The sequence below is a fragment of the Martes martes genome (assembly GCF_963455335.1).
Source record: "Martes martes genome assembly, chromosome: 16".
Classification (NCBI taxonomy): domain Eukaryota; kingdom Metazoa; phylum Chordata; class Mammalia; order Carnivora; family Mustelidae; genus Martes; species Martes martes.
In genome coordinates, this window is record NC_137904.1 from 20,881,383 (window position 1) to 20,901,140 (window position 19,758).

The window sequence follows — 19,758 nt, forward strand, 5'->3', positions numbered from 1 at the left end:
CCCTGGGAGAAGTGGGACTTGGGGGGAGAGGACACACCTAACGGGGAGAGGGGTTGGGCCCCGCGTCCCTCCCCAATCCCGACCCCCAGAGGGTGCTTGTGAGCAGCCTGGAGGAGAAGGGACACAGGGGAGTGCGAAAGATTCTCTAACGTCATACAGCTCCTACAGATGGAATTAGATTTCCATGTACGGACCTGAAGGGGGATATCTTTGATGTTATTGAGTGAAAAAAGAAAAAAAGGTTAAAAAAAAAAAAAGGAAACCAAAAAGAGTAAAGAGTATATTATGGTCCCATTTACAGTTATGTATGTATACACATCTATGCCCACTTGTACACATGTGGAGACAGAAGGGGGCAGAAGGACAAATGCCCAGGCGGCGAAGGATGGGGGGTGGGGAGTTGAATTTTACATGCTCTGTACTGTTTGATTTCTAGAATTATTATGCAGTTACCATATGCCAGGCACTGTTTCTAAGAGCTTACCATATACCTCACTCCTTCCGCCCCTCCCGCCCCTGTGTGAGGTAGGTGCTGTCCCTAGTCTTCATTTCCAGGAAACTGAGGCAGAGAAGGGAGAGGCAACTCACTCAAGGGAGGTGGTGAACACAGGCAGCACCTCTATGCAAAGGCGAAAAGTATTTTTTGAAATTCCAAGGGGGAAAATAAATTCTAGACGAAGAGGACCAATACAAAAAAGGGGAGGCTATCTTATGAAACCCTTTAATACTCTGGACCCCAGCAACACCCCCAGCCCCCCACGACACACACCCCTCCTCACTTCTGAGGGCCTGGCACCCTGTGGGGATGCTAACAGGTTGGGACAAGGGTTGGCACACTTTTTTTGGCAAAAGGCCAGAAAGTAAGCATTTTAGGCTCTCTGTCACAATGACTCAAGGGTGCCACTGTCAAGCCAAAGCATCCGTATGTGAATTGGCAGAGCCTGTTCCCACAGAACTTGACGGACACTGAAATATAAATTTCATGTAAATTCCATGTGTCACAAGATATCTATCTTTGATTTTTTTCAACCATTTACAAATGTAAAAACCATTCCAGTTCAAAGGCTGTACAAAAATTGGTATTGACCCCCGATGGAGTGCCCCCCAGACCTTGGGTCCCTGGTGCAGGAGAGGAACAGGGAGCAGGCAGCGTCCCCAGAATGCCACACTCAGAGCTGGAGGCGCAGGTGCTGGCAGAGTCAGGGCTCAAGGTGAAGCCCGAGTAGGGGCACTGTCAAGAGGGACCACAAGAAGGTGGCCCCACAAGGGACAATCAGGAGGTTGGGGTCGCGCCTACCCCAGAGCAGAGGAGAACCAGCCCTCCCTGGCAGCCCAGCTCTCTCCAACAGCCTCTGCCTCCCAGCACCCTACTGGGCAGCTCCCCTAACATTTACATGGATCCATCCTTCTCAGGGTGATCCCTGTCACACCTGGGTGACCTGACTATTTGGAGCAGGTGCCCAGTGACCCATCCTGGCTCACTTGCTGTACAGAGAGGCCCTGACACTTCAAAACTAGGACACCCACGTGGGGACAGTAAGTCACAGAAATGTCTCTGGATGAGTCATTTAGGCAGGGTCAAAGGGAGAAGACAGCTGCCCCCTACTCTCCCAACATGCCACATGAGGTGGGAGCCTTCTATTCAACCCAGACCTTCACTTTCTCCCAGGTCACTTCAGTCTTGCCCCACCCCGCCAACACCCACCTCTGGGCTGCTCATCTCCCTCCAGGGTCCCTCTTTAGATGCTGCGGCCTTGGATCTTGCATGTCCCAACCGGTCCCACCAGCCACTCCCCAGGCTTGCTCCTGCCCCAGCCCAGCATGCCAGGCCCTGAGCACAAGCATAGCACCCGGGCAAGGCCATCTGACCTTGCCACTGACCCTCGTCCGGCCAGGCGAGGGACAAATACACACCTGTTTCCTCCCCTGCCAAGTGGGCACCATGACCTCCCAGGGCGGACGGTAATTCAGTGGGCTCTCAATCACTGGCAGCTTCTGTTATTTACAACTCCTTTCTGTCTTTTAAGTCTCCATCCTGGTTGTTCCTCTCTGAATTCAGGCCCTTGTTATTACTACTTGGATAATTCAGCATCCAGCAGGCTCCCCAACCCACTATGCATTCCCTCCTCCAAATCTGTCTCTGGAAGGAACCTCCCCAAAGACCCACATGTTTGTCATTCCCTTTTTCACACCCTTCGATGGCTTTGCTGCCTATAGGATCCTCAGCAGCCCGCTGGATTCCTTCCCTCCCCCAGCCTGTCTCTTCCCCTCCACCTGCCCCCCACCGGCACTCCCCCACACCCTCAACTACCAGCTATGGCCCATGGGCCACCAGTCCGAGCTCTCCCTCTCACCCTGCCTCTACACAGCTGTGTCTCCTGAAACGCCCTTCCTTTCGACCTCGGAGCCCAACCTCCTGGGTGCAGCCGGCTGAGAACCAGCTCTTCTCTACAGCCCTCCAGCTCTCCTGGGGCCCTGTGCTCCGGATCATGGACAACACACCTCTGTGCTACACATTCTCACACAGCCCCACACTGTTGGTCACCACCGGCGAGCTCTGGGAGGCGGGTCTTGGCGGGAAGCTGAGCTAGGCGGAGAGTCCCCAGAGGGCCGCAGGGAATGACCCAGTGGCCACAACTCCCCTGCCTTCTCTCTCTGGGAAGCTCCTGTCCTCGATGATCTCCGAAGGCTGCGTGCTTCCCAGAGGCCGCCCTCGATTGTCAGCTCCTCTGCTGCTTTTGTCCTGATGACCCTGAGTTCAAGGTCAGCGGCACAACGGAGTGAACAAAATGGGCTCTGAACTGCACAGAATGGCCAAGAAAGAAGCCAGTGTGGGGGCAGAAAAGCCATGCCACAGGCACCGGAACAGCAAGAGAGAGAACTGTGCCCTCATGGAGATACTCTGTTCCTTAGATGCTGGAGGGAGGCAAATGTTGCCTCCTGTTTGTGTGTGCGTGCGCGCGCGTGCGTGCGTGGTGTCTGGTCCATCCTCCTGCAACAGCAGCCAAGTCAATTCCTGCCAAGAAACCTGGGCAACACACAAGTAGCCAGAGCAGGCCCGCAGGGCAGACGAATTAAGTGACTTTTCCTGGGAATTGAGGAAACATGAGTAGCTGAATGAAAAAAATTCATCTTGGTAATGAGGTACAAACACACGTCTTCTACATCTGAATTAGGTCGAGGAGGAGAAAGGACAAGGTGAGGAGAGGACAGGACGTGGCTGCTGTTGGAGGAGGCTGCTGTTTTTGTGGTCCGAACACAGCTGCTGGGGATGGGGGCGGGGCAGGGGGCTGGACCGGGCGTGGGGGCAGGGCTCAGGCATGACCTTCAGCCATCCAGGACCCATGAAAACCTACCCCCTCCCAGCCCTCCTGCACCTTTGGTGGCATTGTGAAAACAGTGTGGGTGCCCCGGAGACCTGCAGGACAGCTCCTCAGGAAAGGAGACACAGAACCGCAATGGCAATGCCACTTCTGGAGAGGATGGAAAGCAGAGCCTTGAAGAGAGATTTGCATATCCATACTCCTCACAGCACTCCTCACAGCAGAATGTGAGAATGTGGAAGCAACCCACATTCCCACCGAGGGATGCTGCAACAAAGTGGGTTAGGTACACCCAGTGGAGTATTATTTGGCCTTAAAAAGGCGGGAAATTCTGACACAGACTCCCACATGCACGGATCCTGGAAACATCATGCTAAGTGAAAGAAGCCAGTCACAAAAAGATAAACACTCCAGGATTCTGTTTATATGAGGCACCTGGAGAAGTCAGACTCCCAGAGACAAGTAGGCTGGCGGGTGACAGGGATTGGGGTGGGTGGGAATGGGGGTTAGTGTTTAATGGGTGCAGAGTTTCGGGTTTGAAAGATGAGAAAGTTCTGGAGATGGATATTGATGGTAGGACAACAATGTGAATGGACTTAATGCCCCGGAACTGTACCCTTAAAGACGGTTAAAATCATAAATCTTATGGAATGTACATTTTACCACAAATTAAAACAACATTTCTAAAAACTGCCTCCTGTTTTGGGGGACTCAAGCACATCAAAGGAGCAGGGTGGGGCAGCCCCCACCATGTAGGCCCGACAAGGGGCAGCCTACAGAGATCTGAAGGGTCATCTGTGGGGCCCTCTCCCTCCCCAGGCTCCCCGGCCTTCTTTCTTCTGCTTCTCATTTGTGCCTCACTCTTGCCCCTCAGCATCTTGTCCACTCACCCCTCCCTTCCCTGGGCCTGGGACGCTTTCTTCAGATCCAACGTCAATTTCTTGTCACTGTCTCAGCTCACTGTTATCTCACAGGGGCCCACCCTGTGAATCCAAAATAAAATAGCTCCTTACTACTCCTGCCCCACTGGCTGTCACTGTGCCTCCCCCTGTTCCCTATGGTTTTGTCTGCCGCTTTCTGGAATTACCGTATTTAGTTAATCTTGCCCATCTTGCCTTTCTAGGTCATCCACTCCACGGAGGTGAGGCAGGGCCCCAGTGTGTAGCCAGGAAGCTCAGGACCAGCCTGCTTGGTTTCAAATCCTGGCTCCCCAACTAACTTGCTGAGGCCCCTGGGTGAGGCTTAACCGCTCAGTGCCTCAGTTTCCCCATCTGTAAAAGGGCAATGAGGACAGTGCTGACCCCACAGAGTTGTTAGCAGGACTGAGTATGTTCATGCGTGAAAAGTGCTTACAACAGTGTCTGCACGGCCAGTGAGAGGAGTTACTAGCCCCGCTTCCGAGGGGCTGCCTCCTGCCTTGTTCATCGCTGGTACCGCCACGGCCTGGCACACAGTCAGTGCCCAATAAACACTGCAGAATGAGCGGAGGACAGAATTCTGCAGACAGACAGCCCTTCATGAAAGTCCATTTCATTTGCAAGGCCTAGGGAGCTGAGCTGGCCCCAAAAGGAAGTGAAAGTTCCCCAAGAGGGCTACTCCATTCTCTTGCCCGCATCAGCCCTTGGCCCCTCGAGGTGGGCTCGACCCGGCCCCAGGTATTTAGCTTTTGCACTGGGAACATCCAGAGAACATGTAGGCTGCTTGGGAAGGTTTTGGGAAAAGGGCTAAAGAGCTGTTTCCCCCAGTGGTGGTGAGGGCAGCCAGCCAGCCCCACTGCTAGCACCGGACCAAGCACAGGTGGGAGGGCAGCCTCCAGACAGGGCCATCTGGGTGTGGGGGGGTCCCCAAAGGCATGGTCCATGCTGACACAGACAGCCACTCTGGGAGGGGGTCCCACATCGAGCTCCTTGCTCAGAGGGGGGCCTGCTTATCCCTCTGGCCCTCCCCCTGCTTATGCTCCTTCTCTCCCTGACAAATAAATAAAAGCTTGAATAAATAAATAAATAAATAAATAAATCCGAGATCCATGTAGAATTGACTTTTGTGCCCAGTCTGAGGTAAGTCAAGATACATTTTTTTTTTCCAGATGAATATCCAAACAGCTTTGCATTATTTATTCAAAAGACCATTCTCTGCCCATCAGTGGCTCCACTGCCCTAAATTGCACTTTTTATTTTCTCTCATCTTTGTCTCCAGCCTATGGGAATACTGATTTTCTGACAAGTAGTATTAAACTTGTAGGCAACAACCCTGCTAATAAATTCACCTACTAATTGTGACCATTGGTATTTAAATTCTGTCAGACGCTCTCGCTCTCTTTACATAATGACGTTATTCACAGAGGATGACAGCTTTAGCTCTGCTTCTCCAATCTGTACACCATACATTTCTTTCCTTGCCTGACCGCACTGGGCCGGCGCTAGTTCAATGTTAGGTAGAAGCAGTGATAAACATACATAGAACTTGCCTTATTCCTGATTTTTTAAAAAATTTTATTTATTTATTTGACAGAGATCACAAGTAGGCAGAGGGGCAGGCAGAGAGAGAGGAGAAAGCAGGCTCTCCACGGAGCAGAGAGCCCGATGCGGGGCTCGATCCCAGGACTCTGGGATCATGACCTGAGCCGAAGGCAGAGGCTTTAACCCACTGAGCCACCCAGGCGCCCCCTTATTCCTGATTTTAAAGGAAAGTTCTCAATATTTAACCCGTAAATATGCTGCTTCTCCTGCATTCTTTAGAAAGATGAAACCCTGGGGCGCCTGGGTGGCTCAGTCGGTTAAAGCCTCTGCCTTCGGCTCAAGTCATGATCTCAGGGTCCTGGGATTGAGCCCCACATCGGGCTCTCTGCTCAGCTGGGAGCCTGTTTCCCCACCTCTCTCTGCCTGCCTCTCTCCCTACTTGTGATCTCTATCAAATAAATAAATAAAATCTTAAAAAAAAAAAAAAAAGGAAAGAAAGATGAAACCCTGCTTCTCCAAGGAAGGGAAATGCTGTGACTGCTTTGGCCTGAAGGAGGGGAGGCCCAGCATGGCCCAGCAAACACCCCTGGGGGACCCATCTCCCCACCACCCGGCTGGGTGACCCAAGTAGGCCACATGACCTCAACTGAACCCTTACTCTCCAGCTATGACTGGGGAACAGCCTCACCACCCCTGCTCTCCCTATAGCTTCATCCTAAGGATCAAACAAGAGGGATTTTTGTGAAAGCTTTCTAAAGCCCAAGGGACATCGCAAGGTAAGAAAGACCACAGGTTTGGTGTCCACTGTTTGCAAGAGCAAGGAGGCCTGAGGGAGGCTGTGGGGACCCTGAGCTGGGGCGTGTGTGGTGTGGGGGTGGGGAGGTGTGGGGGAGGGCAAGGCGAGCAGAGGGCCCTAAACACTGGCCTGAGTCTGAGCCGGTGGTGCGGGCTGGTGCTGAGGCTGGGATCTTAGAGCAGAAGCTTTCTTTTTCCCCGGGGACTCAGGACACGCTGTGGTAACCACTGTTTCCCGGGCAGGCCCCTCTGTCCACACCTTGGAACACATTTTGGCTGAGACCAGAACAGCTGCGACTGTTTCCTTGTCACGGTGACAATGCCATCCCAGGCTCAGGCTGGCTCTCCGGCAGCTCTGTCTGGCCTCCCCCATGGTTGGTGCAGACAAGACTCTCAATCAAACCGAAAGCTGGTTGACTCAGCTGCTAAGCAATCAGAAGCGCCAGGCCTCTCTAATTAGCAGGCAGCCCCTCTCCCTTCCCACCACGTCCCTCCCATAATGAGGGCTGGTGGCCCGGGCGTGCAGGCCCAATTACGGAGGGGGTCACCGCACCAAGGCCTGCCTGGCATCACGGGCTCTGCTGGCACACTCATTAGCTTGTGGCTGCTGAATGTGCCAGGGATCTTGCTGGGGATAGCTCCATGTGGCCAGGAGCATCTGAGACTTAGATCTGGACACTTCCCAGATCTCCCAGCGTCCCTTCTGCAGCCTGCCCCCATGCCCACACCGGGACTGCAACCCACGCGTGTGCATAGTAACGGCACTGGCTGGCAGGCAGGGGGCCCGCGGCCCCCCATCACACAGGACGGACCCAGTGATCTCTCACTCTGGCCTGGTTGCAGACTAGGACCCGCTTTTCCTCCTGCAACCCTCCATCACCCACCTACTTCGATACAGTGAAAAGATGGATTTTCTTAGAACATGGCCCCATGCCATACTGCCTCATCTCCAGCCCTACCGTCTCATCCCCAAGGACAGGCAGTGCCTAACTCGCCACTCACTGTCGCTTTATGTCCTCCTGCCATCCACTCACCAGACAGCAGCGAGGCTCATCACTTACAAAGACAAATCAGATCACATCACACCATGCTCACAACACTCCACTGGGATCCCATGAAACTCAGAATCAAATCTCAATTCCTGACCTTGACTTATGAAGCTCTCATGTGATGGGCATGTCCACCTCTGCCCCAGAGGCCTTCATCAGTTCCTTGAACATGCCCAGCTGCTTCCCCCTCAGGAACTTCATGCTGGCTGCTCCCTCTGCCTGGAACACTTTTCCATCCAGATCTTCCCAGAGCTGGATCCTGCTTGTGCTCAGGTCTGAGCTCAGAAAGGCCCTCCTAGTTGTACCCTACCACACTGCCCTGTTCTAACTCACTACAGAGCCCTTAGTCTACCGGATAGTATTTTGTTTGTTTGTTGTTCCCCTTCTCCCACCCCTAGAAAAAGGCTCCATGAAAGCAAGGGCTTTGTCTCTCTTGCTCATGGTATTGCCAGCACCTAGAACAGGGCCTGCATATAGTGGGCCCTCTACTATTTGCAGAATGAATGAATGAATGAATGAACGAACAAATGAATGACACCATCTTCTCAAGGATGAAGAAGAAAACACACAAATGCCTACTTGCACCCTCTCCTCCCACTTCTACCCAGGAGCAACTTCCCTTGGAAACCCAAAGGCCTCTTCACCTTGCTGCCCAAGCCAAGATCAGATTCTCAGCCCGCAGCAAAATATGAACGATTTCAAACTGGACCAGCCCAGGGCTGTCTGGGTTAAGTCCAGGGCTCAGTTGGTTAAGCTTCTGCCTTAGGCTCACATTGTGATCCTGGGGTCCTGGGATCAAGCCCCATATTGGGCTCCCTGCTCAGCGGGAGTTCCATCTTTGGAACTCTCTGTCTCCCTCTCCCTCTGTGTGTGCTCTCTCTCCCTCTCTAGCTCTCACTCTCTCTCAAATAAATAAATAAAACCTTAAAAAAGAGAAAAACTGGAACAGCCCAGGACTCCAGGGTACAATGGGGTGGGGAGTATCCAGAGCATCTAGAAGAACATTTTTTACCACCCCTCCCCAAGCAGCTGGGATCCTCCCCTGGGATTGCCACTGTTGTCTAGGAAATGGCTCTCCAAGGACCCTTCACCAGTCAAGACAGCATCCTGCCCCTATAGCAGAGGTCCCCTACTTTTCCAGGTGAAGAGACAAGCCTCTGCCCCCTCGTCATGGTCCTGCAAACCTGAACATTAATAGCAGTTGTGGGTTGAGGGGCAGGAAGGGGAAATGGGCTGCTGGGCCCCACTGTCCCAGGCAGAAGTCATAAAGTACAACCCAATCTGCCCAAGGGCTGGGAGCAAGACATTCTGAGTCCCTCTGCCTACTGCCTATGTTGGTATCTAGCCCGGGGCCATGGAAGGGTTAAGGAGAGGTGGGCACACGAGTGCCCCTATCCTGGCACCCAGGCCCCGGCCACATCTCCACTGCTCTTCACCAGCGACTCCACAGTCCTTAGTCCAGGTCACCACATGTCCCAGAACAGGCGGGGAAATGACCTTAGCTGAAATCCTGACTTTTCCACTTACTAGTTCAGTATATTGACCCTTTTGCATCTGGGTTCCCTCACCGAGTTTTTGAATGCCACTCAAAATGACCTTATCAAGGTAGCCAACAGCTTTCACGTGGCTAAGTCCATGTTTACTTCTTTGACTTCTCTATATCCCACAGTCCTCTCAGCTCTAGACACCTCACTCCACCCCATCCCCAATCTTCTATTTCCTATGATTTCTATTTCTATTATTTCTATTTCTATTCCTATTATTTCTTCCTAGAATGTATTGCTTCCTGAAACATTCTTATTTATTTGATCATTATTTGGTTTTTGTTCCCTCATCCAATATAATCTCAAGAGAGAAGTTTCTATCTCTGTCTTGTTGACTAAAATAACTTGAGGCTTAAAACAAATGGAAGATAGGTACTAGGAAAACTAGAGTGAAAAACAAAGGAAAGAGGGAGGTATGGTATCTGGGAACAGCTCTCTAACCTAGGAGGGCAGTAAAGGGAAGTCCCATGATGACAGCTATGCAGCAATACGTTTACACTGGAGTAGGACTAAAGGTCCAAAAGAGGGAAAAATGTAGCCTCCATGCAATAGACAGTAAAATTGGGATGCTAAATAATCCTAAGGATTGGAAGGCACATTATTCTTGGGTCAGTAAGAAAAGAAAGGCAATTAGAAACTCCAGGAAAAACAAAAAGTTATTTTGAGAAGTCTGGGACTCAATCTGAAACAATTTAATATGTGGCACCATTTAAGTAACCAGTGGAGTATAAGAAAAGGGAAAAATCCACTTGACTTTGCAGCAAGGATCATTCTCATTTGAGGGACCAGGGATCGAGAGCACATCAACAGAATTAGAAGTATAATCCTAGCACACTGTTTTGCCCTGAGGAGAATTTTAGTTCTTTAATAACTAATAGAGTTTTCTGAGTACTTCTGTGCCAGACAAGGTTTTTAAGACCCAATGAATACAACATTTAATCCTCACAATTTTCTAAGGTACATTATCCCTATTTTACACATGAGGAAGATGAGGCTCAAAATATTAAACCAGTTTTCTGAGATCATCCAGCTAGTGGAAAAGCTGAATTTATACCCAGGCCTGTGAGACCCAGAGGTCCACTCCCTGGAGTTGGTCCTAGAAGCCAGACCATTCAACCATAGGCTCTAACTCTTCTTGCCAAGAAGGACAGGATATCATGTGCACGCACCTGCACACAAAGACACACACTGACACGTACAACATACACTCCTAGAAGCCAGGGTGTAAAGTCACAGAGCAGGTCCAGATTGGGAAGCCAGAGCAGGGTCTTACCTTCCTGCAGTCTTTGCAGAACACTGATGAGCTGCCCAAGAAGCCTAGCACCTCCCCACAGAGCAGACACTGGGAAAGGCCATTCCCCATCACGTTCCGCCTCATGGTCTCCAGCCGCTCCACCAGCCGTCTGCAGCACAGGACAGAGTCAGATGGATGTGTTTCCTGTTCCCAACCTGACCACTGTCCCAGTATGGCTGCCATGGGGCCCCAGCGCTATACCAGGGCCCATGTGCTGTACCCTCACCTGGGATACTGTTCCCTGCCCCACCCTTTTTCCAGGCTACCTTCTAATCATTCATTTGCTCACCAACTATTAATTGAGTACCTACAATGTGCCACGCCCTGGGGATATTGTAGCAAACAAGCCAGAGACAAACATGCTCTCATAGAACAATAAAGAGAAAGCCCAAAAAAGGCAACAAGCAAACTGACTTCAGACAGGGGGAATGCTATGAAATCAAGTAAGTGTGTAGGGAGAAGACTGAGAGGGAGCATGTCTGGTGGTGATCAGTGAAGGCCTCTGTGAGAACATGTGAACCGAGAGCTAAAGGATGACAAGGCAAAACCAGGTGAAAAGCAGGGCAGGGTGGGGGGCACTCCAGGTAGAGGGAAGAGCGTTGGGCGGGGGGGTGGCAAAGACAAAGGACTTGGCATATTAGAACAGCCAGGAGCCCAGTGTGGCCATTCCCTTGTGAGCCTGCGGGAGCCTGGGATAAAAGGAGGCTGGAGGGGTGAGAAGGGGGCAGGTTACATGGGTTTTGTAGGACACAAAATAGGGTTTGGATTATTTTCTAAGATCAACATGAAGCCACTGAAGAATTTTAAGTAGAGGAGGGATTTGGTCTAAGGGACATTTGAATTTTTTTTTAATTTTTTAAAATTCTTATTTATTTATTCATTTATGTAAGTAATCTCTACACCTGACGTGTGGCTCAAACTTAGTATCCCAAGATCAAGAGTCACAGGTTCTTCTAACTGAGTCAACCAGGTGCCCCCCGAGTGGCAGTTTTCAAAGCTCACTCCTAGAAAGCCAGGACTACAACAAGGGAGTGCAGGTGAGGAAGCCAACAGGAGGCGCTGGGAGGCCCAGTGAAGGGGCACTGAGGCAGCATTCATGGAAATGGAGTACAGGAGGTCAGAGAGAGAGAGAAGGAGACCTGGAATGATGTAGAGGTTTTGGTTTGAGCAAGTGGCTGAATGAAGAAGCTGGAGGAAGAAAGAAAAAGAGTTTCCCTTTGAACCTCTGATGCCGGGTGTCCAGGAGCCATCCCTGAACCATGCTAAGCCTAGGACAGGGGACTCCCCTCAGGGTCCCATGGCCCCTCAGCCCACCATGACCCCTTCTTTTCATGGCAACACTACAACCCTCACAAAACTAGTGGCCACTTCTGGTTTGTTGGCCACTGTATCTCCAGGCCCCAGGGAACACACAGGGAAAGTTCTTGAATGAAGGAACACAGGACAGAGTGCAGGTATGTTATCTCAACCTCCCAGGGAGGAGAATGCTATTTCCCCCATTTTAAAGATAAGAAGACTGAGGCTCAGAGATATAAAGTCACTTCCCACCAGCGTTACATAGTTCCTAAGAGGCAGAGCCCAGGGCCCAATACCTAGGCCCCCTCTCCCTATATCTCCTGGGTGGTTCAGTTGGTTAGGCGTCTGCCTTTGGCTCAGGTCATGATTCCAGGGTCCTGGGATTGAGCCCCGCATTGGGCTCTCTGCTCAACAAGAAGCCTGCTTCTCCCTCTTCTTGCTACTTCCCCTGTTTGAACTCTTTCTCTTTCTCTCACTCACTGACAAAATAAATAAATAGATTCTTAAAAAACAAAACAAAACCCAAAAACTGCATTTCTACAATGTCTGACTTTTTAAATGATCACATATTTTAACAAAAAAGATGAGTAGAACAAGGAGATCAGAATAAAATTAAATCCTGCTCAATGCCATGCACCGCATTTGTTTTCCTACTTGTGTTTTTCCATGTCTTTCCAATTTTCTAGGAGGTATGAACTGCTTTTGTAATTCAACAAACAAAAAGAGACACCACCAAACTGTCTGAAGGCTGGATAGAGGTCAGCTCTGGATGCTGGAGGCCAGGAGAAGAGCTTAGAACAAGCTGGAGAGCATCTTCCCTTGTAGTCCTTGTTGGGGCAGGACGATCCAGGTTCAACTTCCCCTCAAATCCCTCCTCTGGCTGGACCAGAGTAGACCCTCACGTGTATGGAGCTGAAGAGCTCCAAATGCATTTCACCACGCTCATTCATCCCCGCACAGTCTAGGACCCACGCAGGAGCCACAATCTACTTCTTACAGAGAAGAATATTGAGGCTTTGTGGGGCTGGGTGATGCGTCTACACCCCAGGGGTGTTCGGGCAAAGCAGACTCCCTCCCAGTGCTGCATGCCAGCGCTAGGACCCAGGGCGCCACTCTCAGCCCACAGATCTGACACTAAATGACTTTGCTTCCTTCTCAAGCATTCTGTTCCTGCCCCAGCTCAGAAGCAGTCCTTACCCGATTCTCTGCTGCTCCAGGATGTCCAGCCGCTCTGCCCTCTGGATGACCTGCAAGATGGCCTCCACCTCAGCAGGGCTGAGGCACTGGCTCTTCCTCTGCTTCTCTGTCTGGTAGGTGTGCACAGACCAGCCCGTCTGTAGCCTGGAGAGAGCACATGGCCGGCCCTGATGCCACCACAGGGCAAACTCAGGCAGCCCCTCCATATCACAAAGCCCTCCCACCGCCAAGAACCATCTGGGGACAGCCCAAGTGCTATATGTGCACAAGAGGGGTTCGGGGAAACAGGGCAGATGCTTCAGATGCTGGCTCTGACGCCTGCCAGCCACCGGGCCCCACAAAGACGGCAGGGCTACCTTAGCACTGTGGGTATGACCCGCTGGACAGACGCAGAAGGCCACTGCCACAGCACAGGGGGCTGCGAGGGAAGAGTGCAGAAGATCAGCAAGACTGAGATCTGGGGGCACCTGGGCGGCTCAGACAGTGAAGCCTCTGCCTTCAGCTCAGGTCGTGATCCCAGGGTCCTGGGATGGAGTACTGTATCAATCTCCCTGCTCAACAGGCAGCCTGCTTCTTCCTCTCCCTGGGCTCCTCTCCCCCCTTGTCCTCTCTCTCTCTCAAATAAATAAATAAAATCTTTAAAAAAAAAAAAAAAAAAGACTGAGCTCTGTGGCATCTAAATGAATGGAGCTCACTGTGGCATGGGAAAGAATGGTAATTAGATCAAAAATGAACCCTGAATGTAAAAGGAGGTGCACACAACAGTTTGGAAACGAGAGGGTTTGAGGGCAGGAGGGCAGCACTGCCGCACAGGAGAGGCAACGAGGGCAGGCAGGCAACAGACAGGAGTGCAGAGTGGAAGGACGCACGCCCTTCCTATCTTTCTCGAGGGAATGGAGTGGCAGCCACAGACCAAGTCCCAAATCTCTGCCCAGGGTCCCAGCCTGTCTGAGACATTCTGTGCCAGGTGCCAGGAATACGGAGGTGGGCAAGAGAGCAAAGTGAGTGCGCCGAAGAATGACAACAGGCTTGGGGACACAAGACAACCTATCATTGACACCAATATTTACTTAATGCAAAATGAGAAGAGCTATTCGTTTGTGACCTGTTCACTGACTGTCCTCTGCGAGGCCAGGCTGGGTAGGTGTTGGGGACAGGCTGCTGGGGGGGTACATGCAGGTGGACATTAGGAAGCTGTATAAATCAGGGAACTAACCCGATCAGAGGTAAGGTTCTAGAAGGGCTTCCCTAAAGAAATGACGGCAAGCAAGAGTTTCTGATGCAGGGCACAGGGCAGGAGGGTGAGGGTGTGGACGCCTTCTTGATGGTTCCCTGACACGGATGGACACTGGTGGTCTTACTTCACTGCCCCATCCGGGCTACTGCAGCTAACAGTTCTTGTAACTATCCATGCGGTGCACATCAGGAGAGCTAAAGAACATGTCCTTCCTCTGCAAGTCCAGCAGGCCCGTTAAGGGGAAGGGTTCAGACCGGTGTCCATCAGATGGTCTTAACTTTAGCTTAGTCCCTTCCCAACCATGAGAATGTGGGCAGCTGCTCATCCCGGATTTCCTGATCTGTCCCACGCAGAGTAAATGGGGCAGGGTATACAAAGTTCTCTGCACATAGCAAATGCCCAACTGCTTTATCCGGGGTGGTTCCTGATGATGACTAGCATTCTCATGGGCAGAACCATCAGGAATGGCTAGACCAAAGACGCAGTGCTCCTACAGGATTTCGCAGGATGAAAGGTGCCTCCCCCAGAGAAAGAAGGTGATGGTGTTCAGGCAGAAAAGCCACACGTGCAAAGGTGCAAAGAAAGTAAGGTAAGGTGCCGTACCAAGGGTCTCCAGACTTTTAGACTGCCTATGTCTCCAAGTGAAAAAGAAGCACTGCCCAGAGCAACACTTTTGGTAGAGATCCTCATAGGGCCGGGGGAAGCGAACAGCGGGAAAGGGGCAGGGCCAATAGACAGAGGAAGGGAGGCCAGTCCTTAGAGTGAGCAGGGGCACGGGCCCACCTTTCTTCTGTGTATCAAGCAGACTCGAGGGGTTTAGGCCTTGAAAAGAAACACTTGCCCACCCCGAGCTGCAGGTTTTCTCCACCTGAGCATTTCTGGGATTCAGGTAATCAGGGATTGGCCAGGACACCCTCTGGGTGTGAGTCCCTGGGCCAGCGAAGGAGAACTGGAGAACAGGGTCCCCAAGCTCAGGCCTCCCACCCCACCAGGAAGAGGCAGGTCTGGGAACACAGAAATGGGAGAGCACAGCACCAGTACCGTCATCCGCCCTGCAGGGTGCCACTCCTACCCAGTTAGCTGTGGGCCTGGCGCCAGCCCCAGGCATGACATACCTCCTCGCGCCAGACCCTCCTGTCATCCTGTAAGGCTGGCCTCCCCTTCTCTCAGCAGAGTAAGGAGGCTGAGAGCCATCAGATGGAGTCCAGGGCCCGTGGCTGCTGAAAGCCCCGCCAGGCTTCCCTGGGGCATCTTCTTGGCCTCCTTTTCTGCCTCCATCTGGTCACCGACCAAACCCTGACAACTTGTCCCCTCAGACAAACTCCTCCCCTGGCCCACTGCCCCTGTCTGGTCAGGTCGCAACTCCCATGATGGCCCTGGTTAACACGGAGCCTCTTGTTCCCCTGAATCCCACCCCCCCCCCCACGCCACAAAGGTGGACTGCTTGTGGCTGCCAAATGCATCTGTGATTGTAAGCCCCAAGGAAGAGTCTTCAGTGGCCCCTGGCACCCGTCAGTAGGGTCCCCTGGTACGGAGCCTTCACCCCTCTGCTGCCCTGGCCTCACACAGTGTGCTTTGGGCTGCATGCTGTCTTCTCCAGGCCTTTGCCCATGCTGTGCCCTCCACCTGCAGTGCCTGCCCACCTCCCTAAATCCCCTTTCCACTGCGTCACTCCTATTCCTTTTTAAGACTTCTTTTAGGGACCGCCTGGGTGCTCAGTCGGTTGAGCATCCAACTTTTGGTCTCGGCACAGGTCATGATCCCAGGGTCCTGGGATCAGGCAGCACATCAAGCTCCGTGCTCAGCGTGGATCTGCTTCAGATTCTCTCTTTCCCTCTTCCTCCTTCCAACATCCCGCTCATGCCCTCACCCTCTAAAATAAATAAACAAATGAAATCTTTAAAAAAAAAAAAAAGACTTGCTTCATATTCTGGGTGAAGATCCCCTCCAAGATGGGCTGAGTCCATTCTCAGAATTCCCAGACAACCCAGGCATAGCTCCATCATGGAGCTTAAACATTATTTTAAGGCCAAGTAGGACCCTCTGTCCCCCCCTCTTGAATGTGAGTCTGGAGGACCAGCCCTATACCATCTGGCCCCTGCCCACTTCCCCAACTTCCTTTCACCCCATTCACCACCTCCTTCTGCATTCAAGCCACACCAGCCCCCTGCCAGGCCCTCTACCTCTACCTCTACCTCTGTTCCTTCTACCTCAGAGCCTTTGCACATGCTGTTCCTTCTGCCTAGAAGCTCCTTCCCCCTATTTCCATCTAACACTTACTGCTACTCCAGGACTCAACATAAAACACATTCTCAGGGAAGCCTCTCCAAATTCCCAGATTATATTAGCACCTGCCTTCACCCCCACTGCCTGTTTCTGCTGTCCAAGTAGCTGCGCAGGGGTAATTCCATGTATATTGCTCCCCTCTCCCCACCAGGGTCTTAAGACAAAGGACCACATCAGTCTTGTTCACCGCTGTGCAGTCAGTGCCTGGCCCCTAGTAGGGGTTTAGAGAGTATCCTATAGTGCTGGAGGACAGACCTGAGCCAAAGCCAGGGAAGGCAAATTCCCCAGGCCTCCCAGAGGAACCCTCAGGGCACAGAACCTGGACGCAAGATCTGTAGTATTCTCCTTTACAGAGCCTGGCATTACAAGGAACCTGGCATTACAAGGCGGCACACCCTCGGGAGGAAATAAAAGCATCTGCTCTACTAAAAAATGCTACAACAGCTTCTGGCTGCTGCTGAGGGCAAGACAAGGTCAGGGAGAACTGAAGGAAATGCCAGGGGGGTCATGAGGGGTCACACCAGGCCCTGGCAGCAGCTCTCCCCAGCTCCTTGTACCCTGCCAAGGAGGACACATCATCACGCCCAGCATCAGGGCAGAGAGGGAGAGCGACTGGTTTCCTCCCTGGTCTCCCCCGCAGGGGCTGCACAGGGGACTGAAAGGAGCCGAGCCATCCTGGAGAGAGGGACAAATTAACCGATGCACAGAGATGCCTGCCAATCACGGAGGACTCCACTCTTGGGGGATTTGGATTAATTTTTCTAGCCCTCTTTGATGTTTCAGCTCTGTCCCCCTGCAGGCCTGTAACATCTAATTGCAAATTTCTTGAACTTGGTCCCCCATGGGAAATGCTGGCTCCCATAATAGGCATGGTTTGACAGATGAAGAGGTGTTCTTGGGGCTTATCAGACACCAGGGGCCTCCAAATCCCTGGATGGAGAGGGAAGCCTGGAAGGCAGGAGAGGTATCTGGGAGGCCCTGATCTCTGGCCATAGTGGGGAGGTGGGTAGAGATGACCTGACCTAACTGGGTCTGAGGGGTCACCAGGCTGAGGGATAACAGGGAAACTGGGAGGCGGAGGGGACAAACCAGAACCGGAGAGACCCTGACAGCGTACTGGAGGAGACTGGGAATGCTTCAAGGCTGGCTGTGTGTCGCAGCCTGGCGAGGTTCATTGCCCAGCCTTTGCTCTGCCCTCTCAGTGTGAGGCCCTCAGGTGAAGGGGCATCCAGGTATCAAAGGCTCCCCGCCTCCAGGGGCTCAGGGACTGAAGGCTCAGTGACAGGGGGATTTACACTCTCACCAGAGACAGCAGAGGAAGTGGTTTGATCCCCTGCAGGCTGCTGTAGGCCTGGAAGTCAGGGGGGCCTGGGCGTGGGTCCCAAGGTCTGCCATTGGGCAAGGAGCCCGGCCTCCCTTTCCTCCTTGGAGAAATGAGGGTGAATTCCAGTTAAAGGAGTGAATGGCTGTTCAGTGCCAACCTTGGGGCCCGGAGTGTGGCGTGCATTAGACATGCACTTGTCCCCAAACTTCTCTTTCTGGGTCCCTGATATTGAATCTTGCCCCCAAAAGGAGGGAAGCAGGGAGAAGGAGGGAAGGGAAAGGCTGGCAGGGCCTTGGAGGTACTCACTTGGCTCGCAGGGCAAGCTGCCGATCATTGGGGCAAACCCACTGGTCATTCCCACTGCTGAAGATGGTGTCGGCCATGGCTCGGAGTGCCCAGGGCGGGGCAGGGAGTCACATCTGAGGGGAGAAGGGGGAACAACCAAGAGCACGCCATCAGCTGGGGTGCAGGTGGCAGCCAGGGACCGTCAGGCACCAAGCACTGGCACTTCTGGCATGTCCCTGTACCTGGCTGCCCGCAGATGCCTGGCTATCAGAATCCTCTGGCTTCTGTTCCCTCAAAACTCATCATTCAAAAGGATCATAATTCGGGGAGGGGGAACTAGGTAGCTCATGCAGCTAAGTGACCAGATTGGACAGGACTGGCAGGACATCAGGAGTTAGAAGCAGAAAGGGAAGGAAGAGGAAAAAGGGGAGGGCACCTGACTCCTGCCCCTCCCAAGTACAGCCCCTACTGATGAAGCACAGTGCCAAGCAGGAGGGGCTGGGGCTGCGGGGCACACAGCTAGATGGCCCAGGGAAGCCGTATGCCACTCCCAAGTCTGGGGGACCCACCATGGCCACCCCAGGCCCACAGATGCAGCTAAAGTTGGCCACCTTCACGGCTTCTGCTCCCCAACATGTTCTGCTGACCATCACAATGCTCCCCAGGACAGGAAGGAGGGTGGGGAGCCAAAGCTATAGCCAGGACTACAAGGAAGATGGCACCATTGGGAATCCAGCAGGGAGGCCACTCTGCTTCAGAACTTCCTGGTGCTTTAATGTGCATGGTCTAGTCCAGCTGCCTTTCTCTTAGCCTTAGAGGCTATGACCAGCTCTTTGATGATCTAGCATAAGGCTACTGAGCATGTATGCTGAATGGAGTGTGTGTGTGTGTGCGTGCGTGCGTGTGTGTGTGTGTGTGTGTATGTGTATTGGGTGGTGAGAAGGGTGGCTGTAACTCAATCCCAGAGCAAAGATGAGGGGCTGCACTGAGTTATCCACACTGCCCTCGTCCAATCCCATCTAGACCAACAGATCTCAAACAGAGGAATCCTTCCTACTCTTAAAAACTACTGAGGCTGGTGGGGAGCCTGGGTGGCTCAGTCAGTTAAGCGTGTGCCTTCAAGGGCTCAGGTCATGATCTCGGGGTCCTGGGATCCAGCCCCAGGTCAGGCTCCCTGCTCAGTGGGGACCCTGCTTCTCCCTCTCCCTCTGCCTGCCCCTCCCCCTGCTTGTGCTCTCTGTCAAATAAACAAATAAAATCTTTAAAAAAAAAAAAAAAGCTTGTATGTTCATAGCAGCACTATTCACAACAGCCCAAAAGTGGAACTAATTCAAATGTCCACCAACTGATAAATGGAGATCATATGGAGTTATCCATACACAACAGAATATTATTTGGCCATTAAAAGTGAAGTAGTGCTATAAGCTATAAGATGGCTGAATCCTGAGAACATTATGCTAAGTCTAAGAAGGTGGCACAAAAGGGGAGCCTGGGTGGCTCAGTCGCTTAAACGTCCGGCTCTTAATTTCAGCCCAGGTCTTGATCTCAGGGTCATGAGTTCAAGCTCTGCATCGGGCCCCACACTGGGCATACAGCCTACTAAAAAAAAAAAAAAAAAAAAAAGCCAGTCACAAAGGACCACATGTTGTATTATTCCATTTACAAGAAA

General features: G+C 52.2%; 1 protein-coding gene across 3 annotated transcripts in view; it reads right to left on the minus strand.

Annotated features, from left to right (window-relative positions):
- The window catches only part of RPH3AL (rabphilin 3A like (without C2 domains)), a 136,206-nt gene that overhangs the window by 66,972 nt on the left and 49,476 nt on the right, over positions 1–19,758 (minus strand). For all 3 annotated transcript variants that reach the window (XM_080826096.1, XM_080826098.1, XM_080826097.1), the window contains 3 exons: positions 18,111–18,223; positions 12,958–13,101; positions 10,444–10,573 (listed from right to left, as the gene is read on the minus strand). In XM_080826096.1, coding sequence (XP_080682222.1) covers positions 10,444–10,573; positions 12,958–13,101; positions 18,111–18,187 — 351 coding nt within the window. In that variant the 5' untranslated portion in view covers positions 18,188–18,223. The remainder of the gene's footprint in view (positions 1–10,443; positions 10,574–12,957; positions 13,102–18,110; positions 18,224–19,758) is intronic.